A 22,831-nucleotide genomic window follows, 5' to 3' on the forward strand; every position below is an offset into this window, starting at 1 on the left:
TAAATGAAAAGTAATCTAAAGAGATATATACTGTATTGATTTAATTAAATTAAGATCTAAATATTCATTAACATGAAATTCTTAATGCTACAAAATTCTAGATCTATAATACATTGATATAAAATAAGGCAGCAAACAAAAGGTATTAAAGCAAACAAAACTTTCAAATAAAAGGGTTAATTAAGGAAAACCAACAAATCCCAAAAGCATGGTGAATTCACACACTAGCAGAAAAGTATCTACAATGGGGGTAGATTCAGAGAATGCAAGAATTTGGATACCTCTCTGATTTGGATAGTGAAGATGGTACTAGAGATGCATGAGTAATTTCTCTCCCTCCCAACATACAAGATCTATTCCACAGTTTAACCTGTTCCAGGTAATTTGAAGCTATTGTCTACCTTAATGCTGGAAACAAAGTTTACAACAACAATAAATCCCACTAAGCCCGTCAGATTAATGCCTACAAGCCTCACTCTATTATCTGACAAAACACCTAAATAAGGTTACTGTCTCTCATAATGGAATTTTTTTCTCACAAGAGAAGACTGATAAAGCAATTTACAACACAGGACTACTTACATAATAATAGCAACAGCTCTGGTGGTCAGCTTTCAATTAGTGAATGTTAACAATGGGATGCTTCCCATTCATATCATAACAGTGGTGTTGCATAAAGTCTCCTTAGCATAATTGTTATCAGCTTTTTCTCTGTTACAGTGCTGTTGGCTTCATGAGATGTTAACAGCACTGAAGGGCCACTAATTTCACATTTGTTTCATGATACACATTGCTTTACATCAGGGATCTCATATTATCAAGTTAAGGCAAATACTCCATTCTCATCTTTAAATGTAAGTCTGCTCTTAATAGGACACAAGCTTTTGTGAGCTACAGCTCACTTCATCGGATGCATTCTGAAGTGAGCTGTAACTCACGAAAGCTTATGCTCAAATAAATTTGAGCATAAGTACTCCTTTTCTTTTTGCGAATACAGACTAACACGGCTGCTACTCTGAAATAGGACACATACAGTATCTTAGACTTAATTGTTGCTGATTGCTTAGTATCTTGCATTACAACAGCAACAAAAAAACAACTTTATTATAACTGGAGCAATACACCTGAAGCATGTTTTGACGGAACATTTACATTACTTGGATTGTCTGTGCCTAAACAGTTGAATAGAGCATGCTGAATTGTTTTTATCTACCACTAATACTGTAGTTTAATCCAGTGCCAATTCTACATCTTTTGAGTCTTACTCATATTAAGCTTTTGTTCATATACCACCTACTGGGGGGAAGCAAGGTGTTACATTCAGGTATACTTCCAAGAAGCCAGGAACCTCTCAATTTTAATCCCGGTTCTGCCACAGAGTTGCTCTGTGAAATCACAACTTCAGTGTCTCTTTCCCCATCTATAAAATGTAGATAATAAGCCTAGCCCATGGAGTGATGCTGATGAGCAGCTGCTATTCCAGCCCGTTCCATAGGACTTAAGTTGCAGGTAGGGTTGGCTTCAAGGGGCTTAAAGTTAAATTTGTCCTTAAGTGCTATCCTGATTAGGATTGCTTTCCTGAGTTAGGGTCTAGGTTCCCTGCCGGAAAATTAAAATTACTGACCCACTTCCTCAGTTGTTGTAAATTATTATATCTCCATTAACTTAATCCTTCAATATTCTAAGAATGTCCTCCACCCACAAACCTTAGTTATCCCCAGATGACAATAGAAAAAGATGGCCTATGTACTTAGGCCTGAAAGTTTCAAAAGAGTTCTTGAGTAAAATTCAAAGCTCTAGAAAAGGGGCACTTGTGGAGAATTCTCTGCCACCAACTCCCTCACTTATAAACCAAGAAAGCTCCTAGTAAGGAGATATGTGTGGGTATAGTTTTTCTATGTAGGATTTTAAACAAAGTTAATTCCCTATCAATATTAGTATGTAGTCAATCAGTGTCCCATATCATCAGAGAAACCTCCTGTAAAAAATGGGCTGGACTGGAGATAAAGCTATATGACTAACACATATAGTTGATAATTATTGCTTTATAAAAAGAAAAGGAGTACTTATGGCACCTTAGAGACTAACAAATTTATTTGAGCATCAGCTTTCGTGAGCTACAGCTCACTTCATCGGATGCTATGACTGACAAGTGCTCCTTTTCTTTTTGCGAATACAGACTAACACGGCTGCTACTCTGAAACCTACTTTATAAAAGTTAGCCATGTGCACAGGATTTTGATGTAACTAATAAAAATTCTAATCCCTGTCTCTAACAGGTATTTTCAATATGTACATTAAACTTAACATACATGCCATTATAGTATAATGTAATGGCAACACTGAGATCACATTATGGAGCAATAATACAATACAAAATTCTCTTGAATGTATGTAGCTGTTTGTATGGAGCTGAGAGATGGGAGAAGTAGGGGGCAATTAAGAACAAATGGTTCACGTAGTTATGAAATGATTGATAGAAATATTTCCATGATTTTTTAAATTGCAGTGGAAGCAGTTTAAGACAAAAATAAATGTAATATTTGCAATACAGACTTGTAGCATGGTCTAGTCATGAGAACCTTAAAGTAAAAATGTCCACATACTGAGCATAAACCTTAGTGAAACTTACAAATCTATTTTCCCTTTCCTTTAAAGGAAAGATGTAAATTATATTTAAAATATTCCTTCAGTTTTAATAATAATAGCTGCTATTTGTAACATGTAAGTACATATAATTTTCAAAATGAATGTCTGTTTAAGAGCCACAATTAGCCACCAAGCTTCCAATAGAATACCATTAGCACTCAATACCACACTTTACTAGTTGTCCAAAGTTTGGTATTGAAAATTTGCTAAAGTAATAAAAGTTAGAACAGGAATTTGATCTATTGTGCATAAGAAGCTTAATGCAGTGTTGATCTGCAGGTCTACTAATAAAAGGAAATATGACTCCTAAAACAAATTAAAAAGTTAATTTTACTAGTCTCAACAAAAGTCATGCACAAAAACCAGGTAACATCATTTGCAAACATCCTTATTTTGCCCGGTGTGGAATGAGACAGTTCTAGGTCACTAACTTCAGACCTTTGAGATTATCTCATAGATAATTAATGATCACCAATCAGGATTGCTTAGAAACCAATTGTGTGGCAGGTCATGTTTTGATTCACTGGATTAACTTGTTTTTTGTAACTATTGTTTGGTGATCTTATTTGTATTTTTCATTTTATAGGCCTAATTATTATGTGATTGGATGAGGGCTCTAAGGCTTTCTAGTTTTGTTTTTGTTGAAAAAAATCAGTATTGAAAGTGATGAACTGACAGCAACTGAGCCAAACCAAGATTTGATGTCCTGCGGTTTATGTAATGGAATATCTTGCATTATAGCAGGATGCCCTCCTCTACTACTGTTTAGATTAAAACCAGGTTTCTGTTTAAAGCTTGACTCTTCTAAGTGTTCATCAACATAGTTACTGAAATTGCCTTGAATAAAAACAAAACTATGAATGCCAATAGTGCTTATTTGATATATCCAAGTTTACATATATCCACTGAACCATGATGGAATAATCATAAAGAAAACAGTAGAAGACTTATCCTGACTTGAATGGGTGCTGGGGCCACTCAGTACCTTGCAAAATTGTTCTGTATTACTGAATTATGCCTAGATCCTTGGCAACAGCTCTGGTGCTTTTCCATGCTGAGGCAGCACAAAGCACCTGGAAAACTTCCTTTAAGGAGCAGCTGAGGATTCTCTGAGAGAGAAAAGTCTGCAGGTGGTTTAGAGCCACTCTTCACTTATTGTAGCAGGGGAGATAGGATGGGATGAAGAAGAGCTATGCTAAGGGAGTGGGAAAGGGCAGGGTAGAGCACATGGAACAGCACCGTGGTGGGGTATACCTATGCTCTTTTGAGCTAGAGAGTGGTTTCTGTCTTTTTGGGTGCCCCATAATAGGGTGGTGCACTGCAGATGATAAGGTTGTTACTGTATATGACTGAAGTAATTTTCTTACACTAAACAGGAAAGCATTGAGTAACTGCTGGTATATATAGCATAATGTTAGCTTTCCTTTTCACCTGTGGTAGATTGATGTATGAATGAATAATTAGAAAAGAAATCATTGTGGCTTGGCAAGATTACCAGAACCAGTAAATTGATTTTTTTCTAATCTGTGTGGATGCAGGACACTTGTTTTTGGGTAGTGAGATACTAGAAACATCAGCATGAGAGTTAGGACTGTGGTCTGTCTTGTCTGATACACGCATAGTTGGAGTAACTTCCTATACATTTTACATAAGCTTGTCTGTTTTTCATTTAGTCAGATGATTCATAGATATTAAGGTCAGAAGGGACCATTGAGATGATCTAGTATGACCTCCTGAACAATGATCTTGTAATGCTTTTTGTCTTGGAATAATGGAACAAGTTTGGGCACTGAATATGCTACAATATAAAATAGTAAATAAACAATAAACAGTGCTATACTGTGTAATAGAGTATGTTTGTTAAGTATTATAATAACAAAGCTCAAGGCCCAGTTACTTTAGCCATCTCTAAGCAATAACCTTGTAACTTCTCTTGAATGATTGGAAGGGAGTCCATGTGCCCAGTCATAATCCACAGTCTCAAGAGGCATAATCTTCTGCTTTGAGACATGGTCATGACTTGAATGGGTGGTCTGCGTGTATGCTGCAGTCCACAGGACACCATGGGGTGGGAAGGGGAAATAAGTGTTGCTTCTTTTTAGAGCTACAGGAAAATGCCTTATAGAGTATATCTTCTCAGATCCAATCTTTTTTCTGACAGCAGACTGGCCTGAGGACCCACTACATATATGGTGCCACTTCTCTCCTTCACCTTGTGCAGCTTGCAAAGATAAGGTAGGGGCAAAAGTTTGCTGATAGCTCTAAAAGCTCTTTGCCAACTTTCAAAGAAAGGTGCTCTATAAATGAGAATATTTAGCGTCATTGTCATTAATAATCACTCAGAAAATACCAAGTGTGAAGTTTGCAGTTTCTGCTGTGAAATGGAATTTATACACATACTGTTGCTAACTCTCATGCTTTTATTGTGAATTTCATAGTATTTGGGTTTTTTCCTTAAAGTCCTCAACCCCTGGAGTCATGTGATTATGTGAGAATTTTATCTTTCTTTTAAAAGTAAGTTTCTGGCCCTCATGGCTGCAGAGAAAAGCTTGAAAGTGTGAACCCTGGAGACTTAAACATCAGAAACCAAATTTGCAGACAAATCAAAAGTGGCTTTTTTACAATCCCATGATTTTTTTGGGCATCACCCATGATTTTTGAATGGCTGGAGTTAGCAATGCTATATATAGAGCTCCCTTTCCAACACCCCCAACCAGGAATCTCAAACTTTCTGAGTTTTCTGGTCATTATGCTGAATGACACAAAAACACTCGTTACCAGTCAGAAACCTCCCTACACTTCTCAGTTCTAAATAATTTAATTTTTACTGAGAGATTTGGTCTTGATGCTGGATTCATTGGATTCTTTTCTGTACATCAGTAAAATGACTTTATAGTAATGTAATTCTTTTTTGTAAAGAGAAATAGTCAGACAAAACCTATTACTTCATCCCAGCCACTCAGATAATATTCTAATGCTCCCACATAAACACCTAGATAAAAAGAGCTTTTTTTCTGTTAAATATTTAAGAACATAAGTTCTACTCCTAGGCCAAAGAAATATACAACTCTGAACATAGAGCTCTATCGCTTCTCAACTCAGACTTCCTTTTTGCCTCCTGTATCTGTAACCTTGGCATCTTCTCTCTGAAATCTTCCCTTTCCTGGGAAGGAGATTTCAGAGGGAAATCTACAATATGTATAAATCCACTCAGCATTGTTATGGGATGTCACTGCCTGAGCTCCATCTTTTCTGATATCCTTATCTGTGCTTTTATCTCCTCTGCTTTCCTGCATATAGCTTTCCCAAGCCAAAACTCTTTGGACTGCAGGATGTGGAGAATGCTACTCTGACTTCTCCCAAACATAAAGAAGTACAGCCACCTCACTCTCATGTTCAAACAAGGCCAGGGCACCTCCATTCATTTTAGTAATGCTATTCTTGCTTATAAAGCCATCTGTCAGTAGCCTTGCCCCAAATTGTGTCTTGGACTTTATGTTTATATACTCTCTGTTCCCTCTGTTCCTCTAGAACTCATTTCCTCCTTTTCTTTCCACATAATTGCATCATTTGGATGCAATAGCCTTTTCATCTGTAGCTCCCAGTGTCTGTAAAAGATTTACTGGCTCTCTCTGCACCATTGACTTAGCTCTCAGTTTCATATTTCAGATGAAAATATATCTTAACTCCTGGTCTTTACCTATTAATTTCTTTCTACATCTACTAGTATTTAGCTCTTTCGTTGTATTATTTACAGTAACACTGTAAAGAGTTTTGAGATGCAGTGTGTATGAAAGATGCCAAACAAAATAAAATCAAGGAAAATAAGGGGACATGAAATAGAGAACTCTCTAATTAAGGAGAATATATTTGTGCTGTAATACATGTTCCAAATGTTAAACTATTTACTTTTCAAATTAAATCAAACTTTTAAGTTCAGATATGTCTCACAGCTAATTTTTTCAATCTCAGTAAAAAAAGATGCTATTTTACCATGTGTAACTTGCTCCCTCTTGTGGTTGGCACGTAGATTTATACTCTCAGCTCTTTACTTAAAGCAAAACAAAATAAACAAACAAACAAAAAATAGTGAATCTAAGCGAAGCTTTGGGCCAGACAGAGAGAGGCTGTCTTTAACAATGGCTTTGTATAACAAGGGACATAAAGTCAGCAGGTAGTAGTCCTTTTTAATCACGGTACAAGAAAACTATCTAAACTATTAAAAAAAACAACAATGGAATGCTATTGAGTTGGATAATTAGGTACTATATTTACTGCAAACTAGTTACTGGTATTTAAAAGTGTGGTTCTGAATAAACTTCAGTAGATTCAGTTGTTTAATAAAAATTATGAGAAATATTTTGCATTAAAAATATTAATGATGATGTTCTTCTGTGCCTGCTGCTGTGCCCTCACCATAGTTCTGAAACTGCTTGGGACTGGTACACAGTGCTCCTTCATTCCCTGCTGGTAAGCTGAGCGGAGAGGGGACACTTTACTGCTGCAAGATGATGCATCAAAAGAAAAAGACTTGGAGGAAAGAGAAGAGAGGTAGAAAGCAACAGAGTGAGAAAGAGAAGAGAGAGGCAGAGTATGAGCAGGGAAAGAAAAGCTTCTAGATGTCACAGAGGAAGAGGAGTGAGAAAACAGAAGTAGAGGAATGGAGAAAATAGCACAAAAAGGTACAGTTGCCACCTTGTAAACTTTGTTCTCGTAATTGCACAAGAATTGTATGTTACTGAGTTGTGACACTCCAATGTAGTTGATGCAGCTGTCAGCGTCTGATGATGGCATTAGCCACTGTGAGACTTTAGGACGATCATAAGGAATAAATGGCGATGGAGTCTCATGATATCAATCTACAGGGATTCAGCAAATACTACAGGTGAACATGTATATACAAGGTCAGATCATTGCAAGAATTGCAAACATGGTTACATGTGGGACACACAAGATTGTACGTGACCTTTGCAGGCTATTGTATCCTTGCTTTGTACTGTTCATATTTTTCACATAAGGTGTTAATAAGCCTCACTTCAATGCTGTTAATGACAACATGTATTCTCGAGTCGGCTATATGAGTCAGATACCCAGGTTAACACAGTTCAGCATTTATGAGCATGCTTTGAATGTCAGACATCCAACAGTAAATAAGGATTTCAGTATTGGGAATCTTGGCCCACTATTTGACCCTGCAAACAAAATGAAGACAGCACATATAGAACTGATCAAATTTCCTAATGTGGCAGTGATATGTTGTCCATCTCCCATAATCATATAGAAGTGTAGCAAGTACGACTGTCTGATAGACATTTAGCTTTTTGATTCCGCTAGTGTTCCGTATGTGGTATGAAAGCATTCCAAATGCAGAGCTGGCCATGGCTGTGTGATGGGTAATATCATCATCAGTTGTGGCATTCTGCCACTGTATAATCCTTAGGTAGCAAAACATCTTTACAGACTTGAGAGGAGTGTTGTTGATCTAAATAATTAGGTAGACATGGGCATCCCCCAGCACAATATACCTTATATATAATATACGGTATAGTACGTTGGTTTTCTTTAGGCAGATTGTGAAACCAAAACAATAGACAGTACAAATGAAGTGATCAGTTATGAACTGAATGTCATCAATCAAGTAAGCAACCAGTGCACAGTCATCAACAAATAAAAATTCTTTAATAAGTAATTCTGCTACTTTCATATGAGCATTGAAGTGTTGCAGATTGAACAACTTCTCATCAGTGCAGAACTGTATAAATACTCCCCTATCAATGTCATGAAATATATCCATTAACATAGCTGAAAAAAGAATGGAAGAGAGTGTGGGAGCCAGCACACAACCTTGTTTAGTGCAAGTGGTGACATTCCATCATAGAAATATTGTTATGTTGGAAGGTGTTAATGATGGCCATCAATTTCAGACCCGGTAAACGTTGATGAGGGTAGAGCTTAATGAAGTCTTCCAAAGAAGTATAAATTTACCTCATGATTAGTAAAGAGCAGCACCATATTCATAAGCAACAAGTGAGACCATGTTTAAACTATATATGTGATTGAAGCAGAAGAACGTGAGCCACTACTACACATCCTAAGGGAAATCAGCCCTCGACCCTCCCTTATGCCATTATCATCCCCTCACATCCTACAGGAGAATGAGGAAGGCTTAAGTGGAGTTCCAGTGCCTGAAACCTCCAGAAGATATTCTATTCTTACCTGCTTTTACTAATAACACTTAGCTCCTGTATAGTTCTCTCCATATGTTGAAGTGCTGCAGAAAGGAGGTAAGGTGATTGGAGAGCCCTGGTTTCCTTTCTGCTGCTCTGGGGAAGGTGTGTATTTTTAGTCCCATAAGCAAAGCAGGTCAGCCAGAAGAGGAGAAAGGATTTTTGTTTTCCAAGGCCCCAACATCTGAGATCCATCAACTCCACAGGAGAAACAGCCCTGCAACAGCACTCAAACACTGCTCTGCTAGCAGCACCTCTCACCGCCTGGCCCCTGTAATGCCTGATTTGTAACTGAGTAGGAGGCACCAGGGACTGCACCTCCATGACAGGCAACCTAGCTCCTATGCCCCTACCACTGACCAGCTGCGTAGTTGCCATCTTCCCTGCTCTGCCTCACTGGCCTAGCTGCATCCCAGTCCTTTTGTCCCACCCCAGCTGCCACCCAGTAAATATGTCCAAAGTCTGCCATGGTGCATTATTAAATCCCCTTCACCTGGCTGACTCTTCCTGCTCCCTTGTCTCAACTAACACCACTGATGATGCACAGTATTCTTGCCAGCAAGTTAAAGAAGTATGGGCTGGATGAATGGACTATAAAGTGGATAGAAAGTTGGCTAGATGGTTGGGCTCAACGGGTAGTGATCAATGGCTCCATGTCTAGTTGGCAGCCAGTATTAGTGGAGTGCCCCAAGGAACCGAAGCAACCTGAAGCACAAATATCATAAAAACCATCACAACTATAGACTTTGCTGGTTTTAATAATATTTACCACCCAGGTTGGTCATGAACAATATCACAATTATACATCGTAAACAATAAGTGCTGTTTACTGGAACATGATATTTGGACAGTAATATTTAGTTTTAGAAAGCGAGGTGTTGAATTTTGCTAATTGTCCCTTTAAAAATAACATTTGATTTTTATTATTCAATTTTCTCTTTCCCTCCAATGTCTCAATGGTACTTCTGTTCTTTTCACTTTCCTATGTAAACTCGTTGTTGACTGGGGACTGGTTATGTAGGAAGTAATTCTTCTACTCTCCTCCTTTCTGAACACTTTTTCTCCCCACCTAATCTGTCTGCTGCTGCCTTCTGCACTCTTTGATTGTTGGATGGTGGGACTGTCTGACATCTTCCCCAGTGGGATTGGGATTTTGGAGGTAAATCAATTGTTCTTTCTTTCCCCTTCTTCTCTTCCTCCTCTTTGTCCGGTAGGAAGGTGCTTGGGTGGGGTTGTGACAGAGGTAAATCACTTCTGTTCTTTTTTCTTTTTCTCCCACTGGGGAATAACTAGGTGGGATTGTGACATCTGAGTCAGCTCAGCCTTTGAACAGCTCAGGCTGGTTGTTGGGATGAGAATTGAAGTAACCAGATCACTGTTTCTAATAGTTTTTATTCAAGGCCACCAGAATGCCAGTTGACTAAATAACGAAATAAAAACACAAGACCTTGTGAACACTGGTTTTCCAGGGACATGATCCATATCAAAATAATCAGAGAAACAGATGAGCCGCGCACAAGGGATTTCATATTTCTAATCAGACAGATTTGGAGGAAAATTATAATAGAGATATGAAAGAGAGAAGGATACTTAAATTCCTGTTTTAAAAAGCAAATTGGGCCCAGTCCTGTACATTGTTCATTTGCAGAATCCCCATCAAGTCATTGGTAGTTCTGCACACAGAGTATGTGCAAGAACAGGACCTTTATGACTTACTTTATACTACAATGGGACTAATCCTGCAAACACAGTCTGAGGAGTCCTCACTTGGGCCAAGATTTTTTTAAAATGTAGGGGACTAAAGTTAGGCCCCTAAATCCATACTTGGGCATCTCAGTATTTGGGCCTGACTTCTGAAAGTACTGAGAACTCAAAAAGTCTCACTGAAGTCAAGAAACTGGTAAGTGTTCAGTGCTTTTGAAAATCTGGCCACTTATTTAGGGGCTTAAATATGAATTTAGGAACCTAACTTTTTAAAAATCTTGATTTTTGAAGTCAAGGGAACTATTTAGTTGAGTAAGCACTATTCACATGAGTGTGTTCAGAGCTGACCAAAGGTGGGGACAAAAAGACCAGTTTTCCCTATGCCTCCCATTTGAGAGGGCCCCCAAACCAAGGGATGTTATGGCCTGGTGCATGGGTTCACAGCACTACTCAAGTTGGGCCCAGCTGCCATTCTGTCATAATGGAGAAGCTGCTGGGCCAAACCTAAGTGGTGTTGCAACTTTGTGTACCAGATCACAATGCCCAGAGTGAGGAGAGGGCCTAGATCTGTGCGACAGGAGACGCCGCTGCAAGGTGAGTGCTTGCTATCCAATCCCCTCACCTCCGCCTGTGGCCTTCCTTCAGTGGTAATTATTTTGGAAAGGAGGGGGAGCCTCCATTTCACATTTTGCCCAGTTTTTTCAAGCAGTTTATTCTAATGGACTGTTTATACATGCAATATTCAATTTGAGAAAATTGAGTGTATGATTTTTAGAACTGGCCATTTTAAAATCAAACTTGAATTAATTCTATTAATACGTCTACTAATACAATTCTCCTTTGATAACAAATGTAATGTTGACAGTTCCAATGTTTGTCATACAGGACTTATTGGCGCCAGCCACTTCTTTTATCATTAATAGTTTTATCATATTAATAGCATATACATTACTTTGTGATATTTAAATGTTGCACATTTATCGGCAGATTCTGGCATATATATATCAAAATGTCCACTGAGTATAAAATATTTCAAAATGTAAAGCCGTGCTCACATTACAGTATCTTTTTTTCCAAAGTTCATTTCCTACTATTAAAATATTTGTATATTGTCATTGGCCAAATGTTTGAGTAAGGGACCCATAGCAAAATGCACTTGACTTACTTCAAAGTTGGAACAGTATCTCATTTATAGTTACAGTACAAGGTCACCTGACAACCTAATTGCTAACTGCTTCAGCTTTTTGTAAAAGATAAATAAAAAATCAGCAAGGGGAAACACTCTGATAGGACATTAGCCTCACCATCAGAGTGCAGCTGACAGTGGCTAGATGCCCTTGTGAAAACATATCCCTGAATGAAGTGGAGTTTTAATAGTGTTCAGGGATTTTCCAGTGATTTTTTACTATTATTATCTAACTATTCATTAGTAGTTAATTTCTCTAGGTTTTTAACTTTTTATTTTATTATTATTAATATGTATGAACTTTCAAAGTATTAACAAATTTTATTCATAACTTTTATTTGTTTCCTCTGTTTGTGCTTGGTCAACCTCTCATCTTCTGTGAATTTATTTTCTTCAGATTCCAAAAAAAATCTATTTATTTCACTCCCAAATACTATTAACTTAGGGCCTTTCTGAGGAGGGCGGGTTGTGAGTTGTTTGTTTGGTTGACAGGGAGGCTGGGTTGGGGAAGAAGTTGGCACGATGGAATGAGAAGTGTTGTTTGGCGCTGGGAAGAGTTTGTGAAATATCCTAAAAAGAAAAGGAGTACTTGTGGCACCTTAGAGACTAACAAATTTATTAGAGCATAAGCTTTCGTGAGCTACAGCTCACTTCATCGGAAATGCATCCGATGAAGTGAGCTGTAGCTCACGAAAGCTTATGCTCTAATAAATTTGTTAGTCTCTAAGGTGCCACAAGTACTCCTTTTCTTTTTGCGAATACAGACTAACACGGCTGCTACTCTTAAACCTGAAATATCCTAGTTTTCTTTAAGTTGCATAGGTGTGTTCAGGCTACGTTTTGGCACTCTGTTTTGCACGTTTAATCAGTGATGAAGAGAGCACACTTAAGTTTAGAAAAAATGTCTTTCTTTTTCTTTTTATAAGAAGCAGTATTCAAAAAATTTTGGTGTAAAAATGGCCAAATATTGAAAGACACATAATTGTGAGAACCACTGACAGATCTGAGGGGTTATTAGTAACACAACAATTCTGTAATAAAAAGTATATTTTCCTCTATGAAATTTATAATTTTCTGTGCATCATAAATCCACTTTTCTCTAAGAAGCCTGAGCCCACCTACTCACTTACCATATGCAAACAATAATGAACAATGGCCTAGGCACCTAACTAAACAACAAGGCAGAGCCAGCTCAAAGAGTCCAAAATTGTTTTAGTACAGTTTAAATAGGGAGAAGCAAAATAAGGATATGTTGTGGTGGCCTTTCAGATTAGACAAACACAATAACCCTGCCATGTGCATAAGATTTTAGCAGGTGGAATACACTTTAAGGATCTCCTCATAAATGGTAATAATACTTGAGGCAAAAATCTTGCCCTTGTGTAGTGTCATTTATATAAAGTTCCCAAAGTGCTTTACAAACATTAATCATTGTAATTAACTCTCACAATATCCTTGTGAGAAAGGGAAGTATTATCTCAATTTTACAGATGAGAAAACAGAGACATGGAAAGTAAGGCAAAGTCTTGCAAATGTGGATGCCTTAAGTTATGAGACCATGTTTAGACACCTAAATATAACTGTCCTGATTTCTAGATGTATAAAACACTTGCAATTCCCTCTGACTTCCATAGAAGCTCTGATGCTAAATCCTGTTTTGAAACTATGGGCATTACTACAATATGTTAATCAGGCGTATAAGTACCATAAATGGCACTTTGGGGGCATGGTGAAAATGTCCACATCTGATCATCAATAATTATCCATGAATATAAAGCAGATATTCCTGGATTTGCAGGGCTGTATCTATCTGGCCAATTTGATGGCAGCCCTGAGCCTTAAAAAACAAAAGAAATAACGAAGCAGTGCTCCTCTCTCCCTCTTTTTTCTCTTCGGTTGTTCCTTGAAATTAACTAGCTTAGTTAGTATGTCTTTTGCAGCCCTACAACATTCCCCTCTCTGCAGCCTGTCACTCATGCTACTAATCCAGCATGCAATAGTATCTTCTGTTTATGGGTAGCTATGTTTGGTTTGCATAAGGGTAACAGTGTGGCTCAGATGACTCTTTTTCTAATCGACAGTATGACAAGGTTTCAGGTCCCAGTAAGTGAGCTGGTTTATGCTGCACAGTCCCTTCTGCTCTCTGCATGTCACAGACAACCCTTTTTTGGTATTCTGCCACCTAGTGTTTGTTCTAGTCCAGTGGTTCCCAGACTTGTTCTGCCGCTTGTGCAGGGAAAGCCCCTGGCGGGACGGGCCAGTTTGTTTACCTGTTGCGTCCACAGGTTCAGCCGATCGCGGCTCCCAGTGTTCGCTGTTCCAGGCCAATGGGAGCCGCTGGAAGTGGCGTGGGCCGAGGGACGTACTGACCTCCGCTTCCAGCAGTTCCCATTGGCCTGGAGCAGCAAACCTCGGCCACTGGGAGCCGCGATCGGCCGAACTTGCGGACGCAGCAGGTAAACAAACTGGCCGGGCCCTCCAGGGGCTTTCCCTCCACAAACGGCGGAACAAGTTTGGGAACCACTGTGCTAGTCCAGACTTTTATTTCTATCTGAGATCACAGCAGAACTTTTCTGACAGCCACTATTGTAGCTGATGTGGTAGGCAATGCATGTTTTCTTTCTCTTCCCACATACAATATCCAGCTTCTCCACATGCTTCAGATACTTTGTATAACTCTGAACTGTATAGTGGTTTGATTTCCAGAGGTCTAAAGATAGATCAGTTCTCAGGTCACTGGAGAAATGTTCAATAGAATAACTGTTGATCATGAGTGACCATGGGCTGTGGCATTGTTAGCCTATAAATGAGAGATGAATAAGTCTTCCGTTCACTAGCCCTGCCACTGTGTTCCTGAATTCTGTATGTTTTGTAGTATTAAACATGAAGTTGTTACAAGTAAATACTATTATCTTAATGTTCTGAGTTGATGTAATGGTAGGTAGATGGCTTTCTGTGTTCTTCAGTCACTTCCAAACAATACGAGAGGATTAGAATATCTGGCTGGAAATATAGTGCATATATTGAAGAAAAATATACCTCACAGTTCTGCCCTGGGATGTAATGGACCTTAGAGAAACACTGTCACATCTTGAGATCAATGAGATTACAGCTAGAGAGAGAAACTTTGTCCTCACTTTCAGGGCTTTGCACAGCTTTGCACCTCCCTACTCCCCATCACTGGCCATACATTACTTTCCTGTTGAAACCCTGCATTCTGCTATTTCTGTCTCCCTCTATGTATCTTTAGTTCTATTCTCCCACAAACGCCTCTCTGTACCTTCGCCCATACCTCTCCACTTGATATATCCTTTCTGGTACTATATGCCAGCCTTGGTCTCCATCTTTAAATCCCTTTTCAAAACTTACTTTCTCCCCACAATCCTTCAAACATGAAATATCTTGATTTTAGTAAGGCTTTTGACACAGTCCCACGTGACATGCTCATAAGTAAACTAGGGAAATGTGGTCTAAATGAAATTAAGGTGAGTGCACAACTGTTTGAAAAACCTTACTTGTAGAGTTATGAGTGGTTTGCTATCAAATAGGGAAGATTTATTGCATAGGGTTCCGCAGGGGTCTGTCCTTGTTCCAGTACTATTCAATAGTTTCATTAATGACTTGGATAATGAGGTGAAGAGTGTGCTTATAAAATTTGTGGATGACACCAAGCTGGGTGGGATTGCAAGCACTTTGGAGGACGGGCTTCGAATTCAAAAGAAACTTGATAAAGTGGAGAATTAGTCTGAAATCAACAAGATGAAATTCAATAAAGACAAGTACACTTCAATAAAGACTGTACTTAGGAAGGAAAAATCAAAGGTACACCTACAAAATGGGCAAAAAGAAAAGGAGTACTTGTGGCACCTTACAGACTAACAAATTTATTTGAGCATAAGCTTTCGTGAGCTACAGCTCACTTCATCGGATGCATATGCTCAAACAAATTTTAGTTTCTAAGGTGCCACAATACTCCTTTTCTTTTTGCAAATACAGACTAACACGGCTGCTACTCTGAAACCTACAAAATGGGGAATAACTGGATAAAAGTTATTTAAAAGCTAGTACTGCAAAAAAGGATCTGGATGTTATAGTGGATCACAAATTGAATATGAGCATGGGCAGTGGGTATAATAGGCCACGGCTCCCCCAGCGTGGCCGCAGCTACCGGACCCCCGGTTGTGAGGTTTGATGGCGAAGTTTTTGATTTATTATGCACCATGCAGGTTCCAGGGCGGCTGAGGAGCCACATACTGCAGCCTCAGATGCCCCAGAACCTGCATGGGGCATGTCAAAAGAATCTTCTAACAGTCTCTTTTCCCCTGGGCAAGTTGAGTCCCAGGGAGGGGAGGCATGGCACGGCGCAGCTGCGGTTGGCATGGGGCTCCTCTGTGTGGTGGGGAGGGCGCTTGCGGCTTCAGCCAGCCCAGGCCTCCTGCGGCCGAGAGGGGGATGCTCAGTGCTTCTGCCTGCCCGGAGCTCCTGCAGCCAAGGGGTGTGGACACTCCGGCGGGGCTTGTGGCTCTGACCACGAGGGGAGGTCGGGGGTCTCGGAGCTCTGGTCGTGGGGAAGGCACAGGCGAAAGGGGCAGAGCCTGGGGCTAGCTTCCCCAAAAGGGTGATCGATCCGCTGTCCATGAATATGAGCCAACATGAGACAGTAGTGTCATATGTGGTACAGGGGAGGTACAGGGTGGGAATGTGCTACAGGTAGCTGTTACTTATATGAATGGTAAGGAACTGCTATTGTAGTAAACTGCTACCTGAAGTAGCAAATGCCTACGGGTAGCAGTTTATTTCACTGTAGTGTATGTGAAATTGCTATGTGTAGAAATGTGCTATCTGTAGCAATTATTTATACATATAGATTGTAAGAAACAGCTTTTGTAAAAAGATGCTACTTTCCTCATAGGTCATATTTTGTAGACCTTAATTTTTTTTTTCTCTTCTCTGGACTCTCTCCAGTTTGTCCACATCTTTCCTGAAATGTGGTGCCCAGAACTGCACACGATACTCCAGTTGAGGCCTAATCAGTGCAGAGTAGAGCTGGCATCCCAGAGTGATGTTCTGTTTTTTTGCTGCAGCATTATACTGTTCACTCAGATTCAGCTTGTGGTCCACTATGACCCCCAGATCCCTTCCTAGGAAGTTATTTCCCATTTTGTATGTATGCAGCTTGTTATCATTCACAAACTTTATAATTGTACTCTCTATGCCATTATCTCAATCAATGGCATGCGGAAAAACACTAAGGGCTAGGCTGAGAGGCAAAACAACAGTTGCAAAAATGCAATCCCCATTGGTGGATTGATTCAAAACAAAATTTTGACACTAGGCCAGAAATTCAGTCAGCTCTAAAATGAAAAGAAAAAATTAAATTTAAAAATTCAGGGAATTCAGGGAATCCCAGCAGCAGATAAGACAACTTGGGAAACTGCTAGGAGACTCTATGCAATCAGATACAGTGATAAGGGATTCTTTATTTCTGCTGGGATATATGTAAAATGTTGAACTGAAGTAAGTCTCAGGGATTATCTACATTGGCAAGTTAAAGCGCTCTAACTTGCTGACTCAGGGGTGTGAAAAATCACACACACAACCCGCCCCCCCCCCGAGTGCAGCAAGTTTGACTGCTTTAAAGCACTAGTGTGGACAGGTTTGGCTCCCAGTGCTCAGAGCTAATCCCCTCGTTGAGGTGGATTACCAGGAGCACTGGCACCTGTGGCAGCGCTTTGAACTTCGTAGTGTAGACATAGCCAGTAGGTTAGATCAGACAAAGAGGAGTTGCATTGACTAGGCATTGGGATGCCTGTGCCTTTAAGAACCCAACCCTGGGAAGCTGATGCTGAGAAGTGCTGTCTGTGAGAGGGGAAATAAAAAAAGCCCCTTTGCCCCCCACGATTTTTGCAAACACGGGTGTCTCAGTCCCACTGAGATAACTGTTACTCACTGTGCCCCTGCCTGTGCCAGGTTTTTCCCTCTGTCACCGCCTCACCCCGAGCTTAACTCGTGCTCCTCCTCCCCAGCCCTGATTTTGCCCTTTAGACCCTCTCCTAATCCTGCCTCCAGCTGCTTGACCCTCCAACCGGTCAATTTCTGCCCCCTGCTCAGACCCTGGCCAAGGGAGCTTATGGTATCCCCATCATTGGAGGTTTTAAAGAACCTGTTAAGGATGGTCAAGGTAAACTTGGTCCTGCATCTTTGTGGGAAGATGGATTAGATGATCTCTTCGGGTTCCTTCCAGCCCTATGTTTCTGTGATTTTATGATTCTATAAAACAAGGACCTTCTCATTCCCTATTAATAATAATCCCCTCAAATACATGTTCCAGCCTTTTTCCCACTCCTTTGTTTGTATCTCGCTGTTTTTTTTAGACTGTAAGCTCTTTGGGGTAGTGACCTATCTTTATACCTTTGTAAATCATGTAGTTGACTCTTAGATCATATATAAATAAAATAACGATACAATGATACGTTTCTGCTGTTAAAAATGCAAGGGTTTGCCATGCACAAAATCTCAAGAAGACAGGTGTTCTTGCAGGTTAAAGCCCATGGGAGCATTTATTTTTTTGCAATATTTTACTGACATAATGTATGTTCCTGATTTATACTCTGCCACAAAAAGAGGGAGTCTACTGCCCCAGTGATTTGATGGCATCATTAAAAGAGGCATCTTTTGTGAAATGGAAAAGGGACACAACACATACTTATATGCTAAAAACTGGCAAAGCAAAAGGCAGTGCTAGCTTTCCAGTCTGTCTTTCTACAACATTCTAATTTCTGATCTTGTCGTTCCTGCAAATTTACCTTAAAGAGCTGTCCAAAGCTTGCAGAGCAACTTATTGGATGTTGAGCTAGCTAGACCCTCATTTAGTGTAAATGAACTCCATTAAAGGCAGTAGAACTATGCAGATTTACACAGGCTGAATCCTCAGCTGGTATAAATCTGCATAGCTCCATTGAAGGCAGTGGACCTATACCAATTTACGCCAGTTAACAGTGTTCATCTATCTGTAGAAATAGTGTGGGGCTAGTCCAGTTATCTGTTAATAGCATAACTTTCTACAATGTTGGGGAACTAAATTTAGACCAAAAGGAAAAGGAGTACTTGTGGCACCTTAGAGACTAACAAATTTATTAGAGCATAAGCTTTCGTGAGCTACAGCTCACTTCATCGGATGCATTTTGACCGTCACTTGTAGAATGACAGCAGTTGAGAGCATTGTAGAGACAGTGCAGAGTCCCTGGAGTAGAAAGCATGCCTCCACCTCCTTTGGCTGATGGGCTCCAAAGGGAGATGTATCCAACCATATGTGGCCAAAAAGAATGTTGTTATAACAACAGCCCTTTATGGTTGGCAAAGGTAAGTTTAAAAAAAAAAAATGAGGTGGGGGGTGCCTTGGAAAAAACGCCAACCTCATCCTGGAGTGGAAAAGAAGAAATGTGAAACAGAGGAATACATAATAACAAGAGTGCCCTCATATGGAAAGTACTATAACTGCAAGTCCTTATGGCTTGCAAATTTACTGCTAACAAAGGATGTGTGCTATATACCAGGGGTGGCCAAACTTATTTACCCTCTAAGCCACGTATGACAATCTTAGGAAGTTTGAGAGCCAGGGCACGCTTGCCGGGGTTTCAACCGCATAGCAGGAGCCTGCTGGGGCTTGGGGCTTCGGCCCCACTACTGTTGAAGTCCCAAGCTCTGAGAGGTGCGCCCTATGGGGCTGAAGTCCCAAGAAACCCTCCACACTGGGCAGAAGCCTGGGACAAAGGGAGGGGGTGCATATGGGATCATGTGCCCACCCCCACCGATTTTTGCCAGGTTTTGCAGCCAGGCCCCACTCAGTCACATGGGCTGCTGGAGCCAACAAGCTGGGAGCTGTGGTCTGAGAGGAGAAGCAGTGGCTAACAGCTGGGAGCTGCAGGGAGTGCTGCTGGTTTTGCTGCTGCCTCTTCTCCCTGAGCTAAAGCAGCAGCCCCGGCTTGCAGCTCCCATCTGTTTACTACTGCCTCTCCTTGTGGAGTTAACACCTGGGAGCTGTGGGAAGGGGTTGCTGAGGATAAGGAGGCATACCTGGGGTATGTGACTTAAGCTGTTGGGGGGGATGAACCTTTAAATTGTGCCCCCAACTCTCAGCAGGCACCAGTTGTTTTTGGCAGAAGACCCTAGCCCCACCACCCCACTGCAGGGCAGAAGCCCTGAGCTCCTCCCCAAGCCTGGTAGGTGGATAATAGGGGGGAAAGTGGGGGGGCTCTGCAAGCCATACTTTAACTGTAAAAGAGCTGCATGTGGCTTGCAAGCCACAGTTTGGCCACCCGGCCCCTGCTCTATGCAGATCTCATGCAAGTTTCTGGGACAAACTAAAATATTGCATAAAGTCTGTGGAATTAAGCTCTCTTACACCAGGTCTCACTTTGTCCCTATATCTGTGTAAGTCTGCTTAAAGTGATGTTTAGCACTGCAGCATTCAATTAATATTGCATTAAACATAAGAATTCAGACAAGAGTAAGATGACATGAAATTTTAAAGACATCTGTATTCTCAGGGACAGTATCAATGGCCATGTAGAACTTCACAGGTGTCACTATGCTGTACGCCATGGCTAATTGGAACTTTGCAGCACTCAGATAATTCTACTCAAAAGGCACAGACTCCTATTGCTTGAGCCAAAGAAGAGATTCTGTTTTCTGTTAGCTCTGAAACATTTGAGCATTTCTGGTTCTGTTGATTAGAGGGCAGTGATACACTTGTATTCTAGGCAGCTCATTGCAATATTACTTTATATTGTTGTATATAAGTCATATGATCATGTAAGGGGAGATCCAACTGTAATGCCTCCATGCAAGGTGACAGGGATAAGTTTGCTATGGGAAGTTGAGGTAGTGCCTATTTTCTTGGGAGTGTTCAATTACATGTTCTAATCTAGAGAGACATGCTTGATGGAGTTGCACTTTCTTTTACCATGAAGTATTCTATTTACTCCAACAAATCCCCCTAGATAATATATGGAGAAGAATATTTTGAGTATAAAAACTTTAATTAATTGTGTAAGAGGGAAAGAAAATAAGAAAGAGGACTATAAAAAGATTAAGGAAAATGAGAAAATCTCTGCTTGGTAATTGTACTGTATTTTAAAAAAAAACACCTCTGTTGTAAATATTACAAGAATATACATATGCAGAATGCTTTCCTTTTGTTTTCAATAACATACCTAAATATAAGTGAGTGGTCTTATCCTATATAATATTAAATGGAGACAAAGCCATATGATAAGGGTAAGTCTATGTTATTTATTTTTGAAATAAGTTATTTCTGTTTTACATATCCTTTTAAACTCATCCAAGTCCTGGGTCATTCTTGCTGTGACTTGCTCCATTACAGTTTTATTCTGATCAGGTTGAGCCATGTAGTCCAGGGGTAGGCAAGCTATGGCACGCGTGCCAAATGCGGCACGCAAGCTGATTTTCAATGGCACTCACACTGCCAGGATCCCGGCCACCAGTCTGCATTTTAATTTAATTTTAAATGAAGCTTCTTAAACATTTTAAAAACCTTATTTACTTTATATACAACAATAGTTTAGTTATATATTCAAGACTTATTGAAAGAGACCTTGTAAAAACATTAAAATGTATTACTGGCATCCAAAAACTTAAATTAGAGTGAATAAATGAAGACTCGGCATACCACTTCTGAAAGGTTGCCAACCCCGATGTAGTCCTTTATGGATCCTGCTGGGTTCATTCATGTCATCATCAGTATTGCTTTTGTGGGCAGTGTTAACAATAGCAAAATTATCAAAAGTCATTGGAGCTAAGTGACTTAGAAGCCTAAGTTCCATTTATGTTCAATAAAACTTAGGCTCCTATGTCACTTTTAGATGCTTTTGAAAATTTTACCCACAGTGCATTTGTCTATTTTAGGTGAGCTTTTGTAGGAACAACAATCTCCAGTGTGTCTGTAAAGGTGTGTGTTTTAGTTGACATGACAAGAATACATCAAAATAAGATGCTGTTGTAATTTATATTTATTAGAAACAGTATGTTGTTTTTTAAAATAAATTTAGTTTTGGTCAAAGTTTGCAGTATAGGGGTCAGTACAAAAAAGGTAAAATAAACATAAATACAAGTAATTTCTATTGCTTTCTCTACCTTTTAAATTTATTGGATTGCATTTATCTTTGGTTTGTCTTTTTTGAAATGTTATCATTTATTCTTTCATTGCAAAATTCTCAGTGTTTTGTAGGCTATAGCTCCAATCTTCTGTGTAGACCTGAGTAACTTTACTCATGACATCACCAGCACTGCTCCCGTGAGTAAAGTTATATATGTGCTTACATGTTTGCAAGAGTGGGGACAAAATCCATATATTGACATTGAAATATACCCACCTCTGGACAAAGTTTAACAGATAGGTGAACAACAGATGGGGAGAAGATAGGGAAAAATGGTTGGCCACCGGAGCAAACCCCCTATTCTTTAGAAAAATACCATATGATCTTTAATGTCCACGCAGAGGGGACAGGACACTGACAGTTAAAGGCCCATGGGAAACGACACGCGCAACACAAACAATTGCATGCAAGTCTTGCTAACTTTCCTTTTTGGAGCTGTGATGTTCCTGAGTAACCTCGCCTTCCTTAGATGCAAAGACTTTGAAGAAGCATCTCTTTTCATTGCCAAAAAAATAGTACATGAACTAATAGAGGCCTGGGAAGGAGGGACAACGATTGACTTCTGCGCCAAACACAGTTGTTATCGTTCTCTTCAAAGGGACCAGCCCCCCTGCCACCAGCAGTGATGGGGGGGGCAGCAGCTGCACATTCTCTCGCGCATGCACGCAGCTAAACTGCCCCCCCCCCTTGCTGTTGCTTCTGCTCCTGCTCAGACTCCAGTCTCCGTGCGCTGCCGCTGCAGACCATGGCACCTTTGCTCCAGCTCAGCTCCTTTTTCTTCACTCTGATCGCCTGCTTCAAGGTTCACCAGCTGGCTGGGGCTGCTGGAGGACCCAGCAGCAGGCGGGGGCCCGCGGCTGACACGTGTGGATGGAGGGTGAGTGGAC

At 40.2% G+C, this 22,831-nt stretch overlaps 1 protein-coding gene across 2 annotated transcripts in view; it reads left to right on the plus strand.

The window, feature by feature from the left end:
* Window positions 1-3,877: 3,877 nt before the first annotated feature.
* The window catches only part of IL17RD (interleukin 17 receptor D), a 119,450-nt gene continuing 100,496 nt past the window's right edge, over window positions 3,878-22,831 (plus strand). The window contains exons 1-3 of one of the 2 annotated variants that reach the window (XM_038410994.2): window positions 3,878-4,884; window positions 7,071-7,331; window positions 22,658-22,821. In XM_038410994.2, coding sequence (XP_038266922.1) covers window positions 7,310-7,331; window positions 22,658-22,821 — 186 coding nt within the window. In that variant the 5' untranslated portion in view covers window positions 3,878-4,884; window positions 7,071-7,309. Of the gene's footprint in view, window positions 4,885-7,070; window positions 7,332-20,020; window positions 22,822-22,831 lie in introns of those variants that run through there. The other variant, XM_043520006.1, reaches the window with a different exon arrangement.

Source organism: Dermochelys coriacea, chromosome 7 (assembly GCF_009764565.3).
Source record: "Dermochelys coriacea isolate rDerCor1 chromosome 7, rDerCor1.pri.v4, whole genome shotgun sequence".
In the NCBI taxonomy this organism is placed as follows: domain Eukaryota; kingdom Metazoa; phylum Chordata; order Testudines; family Dermochelyidae; genus Dermochelys; species Dermochelys coriacea.